The sequence below is a fragment of the Clarias gariepinus genome, chromosome 9 (assembly GCF_024256425.1).
Source record: "Clarias gariepinus isolate MV-2021 ecotype Netherlands chromosome 9, CGAR_prim_01v2, whole genome shotgun sequence".
In the NCBI taxonomy this organism is placed as follows: Eukaryota; Metazoa; Chordata; class Actinopteri; order Siluriformes; family Clariidae; genus Clarias; species Clarias gariepinus.
The window spans coordinates 34770876-34778085 of record NC_071108.1 but is presented as its reverse complement, the minus strand read 5'-3'; the positions used below and the strand labels follow the sequence as shown (position 1 = coordinate 34778085).

Here is a 7210-nt window from a genome sequence, read left to right as displayed (position 1 = left end):
TCGCCGGCGGTGGTACAGCGCAACAGGGGTGCTGGGATGTGAAAATGTAATTGGTTAAAATATTTTTATTATTTATTAAAGAACATTATGATGATCATAACAGCCTACTGCATTTTATTCTTATAATAACGCAAAAACACATCAACATCTGTTGACGCAGTAGCACGGCCTGACAATGTTTTAATTTTTATGGTCATTTATTTTCGTTTATTTCAGTTAATAAATCTACTCCAAATTTAAAGAACACAAAATATAAGATGACAAAAAACATACATGCATAGCTTTTCTAATTACACATGATAAAATCTAAAGGCTCACTGTGTTAACGTTTACTTTGCCTAATAAGATTTAATTTAATTTAAATTCTACATTTTTACTGTAATTTTAAAACTGTGATTATGAATTTGTTTAACTACAATGTTTCACTTGCTATATAAAAATAGTTAATACAAAATATAAAGTTAAAATAAAACTGATTTACCTGCAAATCTTTTGGAAAGAATCGTGGCTGAAGTAAGACAAGAGAGAGGCGAGGAGGAGGCAGGGGTACAGTGTAGGACAACTTTTACACACACAAACAGACAAACACATACACAAACGTATGCGCACACACAAACAGACACACGTGCACAAACACACACACACACACACACACACACTGAGTCACTGCTCTGTCGGCAAACTTCTTTACCAGTGAACCTCCCTAAATGACACTTACTTGTGCCTCCTTTTGGGGATTTTGTGGAAATGTGACGTTCAATCATCATTAAACAGATTCTCCTGCACTGCTACAGACATTTTTTATTTTTTCTTCCTGGAGGTCGTTGTTGCAGTACAGTTACTAAAGAACAGTCACTACACTTGGACACAAAATAAACAAGATGATGTTTTACGCACACACACGGTCACAGTGTTATAGTAAACAGTACACGCGTTGACTATATGAGTGATGCACACACACTGAGACCGAGCAGGGGAGACGATTACCCACAATTCTGCAGCGTGAGAGAGAGAAGAACTATTCGCTCAGTTGTGATCACGTGACGCTCGGCAGACAAAGCTCATACTGTATATCAAGTATATCTGCTCATACTGTATATCAAGACCTCGCTCATTTATTAAGTTAAAGTGTGTCTGTTATGTGTGTGTATATATATATATATATAGTTTCATTCTTTTTTTTTTTTAAATAAACTTTAACTTAATAAATGAGCGAGGTCTTGATAGGTCTTTTCCCATAAGAAATAATTGAAACTCAAATTATTCGTTCCACAGCCCAAAAAAATAAATACATAAAAATAATTAACACAAAATATAAATAAAAATAAAACAAATGAACCTGCACTTTACCTTGAAAAAATAAATTTTCTGTTTTGTGTGTGTGAAGCTAAAGTAAGAGGAGAGGAGAAATCAGCCCCTCCCCATTCCCTCTTCTTGTCTTACACAGTAACACTTCCTTCTCTCTTATTTGAGTTTCTTACACACACACACACACACACACACAAACAGAAACACTGCTTTATCAGGAAAATTAACAAGGAACATCGTTAATGACACTCGATTGAGTGACACACTAACGGAATCACTGCTGTAAAGTAAAAATAAAACAAATTAACCTGCACTTTATCTTTAAAAAGAATCACGACAGAGCAGTGTTTCACAGTGTCCAATGACACAGACACAAAGAGCAGGCTGATACAGAGAGAGAAAATGGATATTTAACCTCTAGAATGGGATCATTACTCGTGCGCTGTACACACACGCATACAGACACAACATATATATGGCCATAAAAGAAATGCACCAGAACACCCAGTGCACCACAGCCCAAGGCCGCCAATCCGGCCTCCAAACTCCCATGATACCAGCCTGGTCAGTCCACATGGGATTCACCGGACAAACAAGTCCCATTCTACAACCCACAGCACCAAGAGGATCCACTGCTAACGTCCTGATATCAGACACCACAACACCACCAGAGGCCCAGCAGAGCCACATCACAAGGGGGCAGAGCTGTCCAGGTAACACGGATACTGGGCTTAATGTTACGGTGGATCAGTGTATCTGACTAAACTACACTCCCCAAAATCAGTCAATTAATCAATAAATCAATAAGAGATTTTCTATTTATTACATGGTACCCATTACAATCTATTACCAACATTTTACTTTGCTGAAAATAAATACTGTTAGAACCTCTGAATATTAAATTAATGTAATTAACTATAAATTAATTTAATTAATGTAAAACCAATGTTGAACCAAACTTCATAATAATATATTTCATATTTTCGCCTAGCTTCATACATTTACACCACACTATACATCTGCTAAGACAACACCAATGTGTATGACCACACACACACACACACACACCTCATGGAAACTCACCCTCCTGCCTGCTGTCTTCCAATTCAGGCTCTTTATGATCAGACTTTGTAACAGTTTCTTCCCACAAGCCATCAAACTTTTGAACTAGACTGTGAGATATAATCAGAATTCAGCTAGAGTAGATGATAACATTGAAAACATGTGACCCCTGACCCCTGACCTATAGTGCATACTGGGAGCAGTAGTCTATCATTATTATAATGGGATAATCATTCATAATACAGAGGCCCAGATCCATTATCTATAGCACTTATCCTGAGCAGGGACACAGGGGGTCTGGAGAATATCCTAGGGAACTTAGGGCACACAGTGGGGTACACTACACTACAATGGGGTGCCAACCTCTCACAGGACACAATCTGTCTCTCTCTCTCCCTCTCTCACACACACACACACACACACACACAGGAAGGAAACTGGAGAACCCAGAGGAAACCCACCAGCCATACAAACTCCACACACACACAGACCGAACCCAGACCCTGGAGGTGTGAGGCGAGAGCGCTCAGTTACAAGTGAAGTGAAGTATGATGAAGTGTGAATCTGAGGTGAGACTCTGCCAGACACAGCTGACTCACAGAGAGAGAGAGGGGATCTGATTGGAGGGTTTATTCTGTACCTCTCTCTCTGCTCTATTACTGTGCGTGTGTGTGTGTGTGTGTGTGTGTGTGTGTGTGTGTGGTCAGTGACAGGAGGATTCATCAGAGCTGCTCAGTTACTCACACACACTTCAGGATGAAGTTGTTTCTGCTCTTTTTCACACTAATGTGTGTGACGGATACAGAGGCAGAGTGTAAGTCTGATGCACTTTATTTATTTATACAGTATAAAATTACAGTTTATAGAGTTTTTTTTTTCTCCCAAAAAGTTTGGTATGTGGAAGAGTGTGTTATATATTTTATTGGGGGGTTTGGAGGGGCAACAAATATGCAGCTCTGTTTAATTAAAATAAAATAAAGTTCATTTTGTCAGACTTTAATTGTTTTTCTTAATAAAACTAATTAAAATAACAGGAATTTGAAGTAACGTGTGTGTGTGTGTGTGTGTTTACAGCCAAACACGGTGATATAAAGGTGATTGCATGCTCAGACACGGATAAGGAGTATATGTTGGAAACTGATCAAGAGGAGATGTATTACGCAGACTTTGTAAAGCAGCAGATGGTGAACATGCTCCCGCCGTTCGGTGAATCTATCGACCCTCCTGAAGGAGAGTACGGGCGCGCCGTGACAAACACTGGGATCTGCAAAACCAACTTGGAAGTGGGGAAAACAGAATATAAGGACCTAGAAGAACCTAAAGGTGAGTGTGTGAGTTTACACAGGGAGGAATTTTACATATTTAATTGTGACTTTACGTTTGACTGACTGGAAATTATACAGTGAAATAAAACGCGGTGTGCGCGTGCCAGTGTTATGCGCTAAAATGCCCCCCTGCCATGGATTGCCCCCCCTACATAATCGCTATCAAATATTGTGTTAGAACATAAATTCATAGGTTAATAGTTTACAAATTACAAATTACATGAGACAATAAAATAAAATAAGCAATATGAAAATAAATATGTTGTATATGAAAAAATAGATTTTTTTTTCATATACTGTACAACATGTATACTTTTGGATTGTTTATTTTATAATAAAAATAGTTTACTCAAATTTTTCATCATGAACAATATTTATTTTTATTGTATATAAATGCTTATTTGTATATTCATGACAAAGTCCTTAAAAATAAATGTGCCACAAAATAAACATTATGCAAGAATTTGTATTCATGGTTCACATAACTAGGGTTTATTATAATATTAATATCATATTTGATAATAATAAACCTATGAATTTATGTTCTACTATAATATTTAATAGCGATTATGTATGGGGGGGCAATCCATGGCAGGGGGGCATTTTAGCGCATCTGTTTAACACCTGTTTGTGTGTGTGTGTGTGTGTGTGTGTGTGTGTGTGTGTGTGTGTGTACATCCCTCAGGGAACTGGTTCCAGGATTATCATCATATTTACATTTATATTACCATATATTTCTAATATTTTAACTCTATATCGTGTCTGATTATGTCCTTACCTGTGTATCTGATAGACCGCCTTCAACACTGAATGGGAAATGTAGTCCATAGCGCTGATTAATAATTATATATACTTCTGTAATATCTTGTGACTGAGAAACGAGCGATAGAAATCTGGATGTCTGAGATCTGGAGTTTCACTTAAACTTGTGTTTTATTCACATTGAACATTTAGCGTCACCCGACACACAACCACTAAGTTATTATTTTCCAAATGGTCTATGCTGGGAGCAACCGAAAGACCAACAACAACAGCAATTTGCTTAACAATGTTGACATTACCACAATTTTAAGTAGTTTATTAATGGTAACTAAATAAAATTGTGAATGTGTGTGTATATTTATTCATTTATTGTATTGGTGAAAATTTAAGACCTTTATGGATTATTTTTCTCCGTTATTTTGTTTATTATTATTATTATGATTATTATTACTAAATGTATTCATTCTGACATTGGTCAAACTTCATGAAACACTGGAAGGATAAAATCTTCCATGTGAACTCCATATAGAGCAGCACAGTGGTGTAGTAGTCAGTGCTGTCTTCTTGCACCTCCTGGGTTGAGGGTTTGATTCAGGTCTCTGTGCATGGAGTTTGCATCTTCCCCCCATGCTTGGTGGGTTTCCTCTGGGTGCTCCAGTTTTCCCCCACAGTTCAAAGACCTGTAGATTAGGCTAATTGGCGTTCCCAAATTGCCTGTAGTGTGTGAATGTTGACCTGAGGTCCTAACATGGTTGCAAAAATGGGAACAAATACAATATTAACCACAGGCCTCCATAATCCCTACTTGGACTACAGAGGGTCCTAGATGGATGAATGGATGGAATACCATATGATTTAGTTCATTGAAAAAAAAATCCACTTCTAATCTTTAAAAATTTTGAAAAACATCTTTTTTCTTTATTTAAAAAAAAGCCATTCCTTAGTCCAAGGTTATCAATTTTACTAGTAATAGAGGAAATTATAGAGATTAAAGAAATTGCAAATGATCTCATTGCTTTAGAATAACAGTGCCATATGTGTTTTATATTTGCCCACAGATGTTCCACAAAACTCCATCTATCCCCGGGATGATGTTAACGTGGGGACACAGAACACACTCATCTGTCACTCAGTGCGTTTCTTCCCCCCACCTGTCCGAGTGCGCTGGACCAAAAACGGTGAAGATGTGACTGATAAATCTTCACTCAGTCAGTACTACCCGAATGAAGACCACACGTTCAACCAGTTCTCCCACCTGACCTTCACTCCAATGGAAGGAGACGTTTACACCTGCACAGTGGAGCACAAGTCCCTGGAGACCCCCGACACCAAGACATGGGGTGAGACAGAGTGTTTAATTACTGCTGTCTTTAAAGAAACCTGGCAAAAATACTAACCAAATGAAGGCATGTAAACAGAAATATTACACTGTGTGTGTGTGTGTGTGTGTGTGTGTAGAGGTGCATGTTGAGCTTCCCAGTGTGGGTCCGGCTGTGTTCTGTGGAGTGGGTCTGGCTGTAGGACTGCTCGGAGTCGCTACTGGAACTTTCTTCCTCGTCAAAGGAAACCAGTGTAACTGATGCTTCAGGTAAACTAACTGAATTCACTTTAATTACTTACTAAATATTATGTTTATATAAAGTGATACTGTATATAATGTTCCTAAAGACTCTTTATTTCTCCTTTCAGGTGAAAGAGTTACAGGGCAGATGTATTTTAGATATTTACTTTTAGGTTCCTTTGAAGACGTCTTATTTCAAGTTTTCTCCAGCCACTCTCAAACACTCTCAGTGCTTTCATGCTTTTATTCTGGTTAAAATAATCTAAAGTGTAATACTCATAGACTTGTCTTAATTTTATATTTTAAATGTAAAGAACAATCTTATTAAACTTATTCAGTATGAATATATGATTACAGAAACAAAAGTCATTTAACATGTGATTATTGTTAGTTTTCATGGATATATTTTTGTAATCGGTATCTGAAATAAACATGATGTCAATCTGTAGTGATATGCTAAAGTGTAATATAAAATAAAGTTACTATAAAAAATAGAAAATACATCACATTTTTTTTTTCATAAAACCTTTAAAGGGTTAAAGTAGGGGCAGGGGTATCTCTGGGGTTAAGGCATTGGACTACTGATTAGATCGAATTGGTCCAAACCCCACCACTGTCAAGTTGCTGCTGTTGGGCCCTTGGCCAAGGCCCTCATCTGTATAATTTGATTGAAAACATAAGTCGATGTGAATAAGTATGTCTGTCAAATGATGTGATGTAGAGACTCTATCCTTTTTCCCAAAACAGATAGCGAAACCACTGCAGTGATGCAGCAGTGTGGTATGACATGGTTCGAAAAATGTGTTGTACTGATAATTAATTTAGATTAGACGATTATTTTACATTTACTGTTTTTATTTTAAAAAATTGGTACAGAGACTCCTAAACATATTTGGACATTAAAGCCACACATTCAAATGTATTAATTCTACTGCATTAGTAAAACAACTGAACCAAGTGTCAATTATTTTAAAGATACCACAAGTGCACCTTTCAGGGAAAACATTCGTTTTTTTTTTTTTTTTATGTTTAAAACATATGGAAATAATAGACATGTAGTCCCCAAGGATGTTAAACTATTTTATTAAAACCCTAAAACTAATTTTTATTAAAACTGTAATCCACTACTGGGTGTTTGGGCACTGGTGGCTCATTGGTAAGTTTCTGGCCTGCTTTACGGAAGGCCTGGGTT

At 37.1% G+C, this 7210-nt stretch overlaps 1 protein-coding gene across 1 annotated transcript; it reads left to right on the top strand.

The window, feature by feature from the left end:
* The first annotated feature begins 3078 nt into the window (after window positions 1-3078).
* On the top strand, window positions 3079-6299 carry LOC128530030 (H-2 class II histocompatibility antigen, A-R alpha chain-like). Its single transcript, XM_053503720.1, has 5 exons — window positions 3079-3184; window positions 3445-3693; window positions 5516-5797; window positions 5916-6045; window positions 6147-6299. The coding sequence occupies exons 1-4, from the start codon at window positions 3127-3129 to the stop codon at window positions 6035-6037; spliced, it is 711 nt and encodes a 236-aa protein (XP_053359695.1). The 5' UTR covers window positions 3079-3126; the 3' UTR covers window positions 6038-6045; window positions 6147-6299.
* Window positions 6300-7210: the final 911 nt, after the last annotated feature.

Bases quoted from the DNA above. Each gene is read 5' to 3' on its own strand.
- LOC128530030 (XM_053503720.1), top strand. From the start codon at position 3,127: ATGAAGTTGTTTCTGCTCTTTTTCACACTAATGTGTGTGACGGATACA. The intron at 3,185-3,444 runs GTAAGTCTGATG...GTGTGTTTACAG, and splicing joins GACGGATACAGAGGCAGAGT to CCAAACACGGTGATATAAAG. The intron at 3,694-5,515 runs GTGAGTGTGTGA...ATTTGCCCACAG, and splicing joins GGACCTAGAAGAACCTAAAG to ATGTTCCACAAAACTCCATC.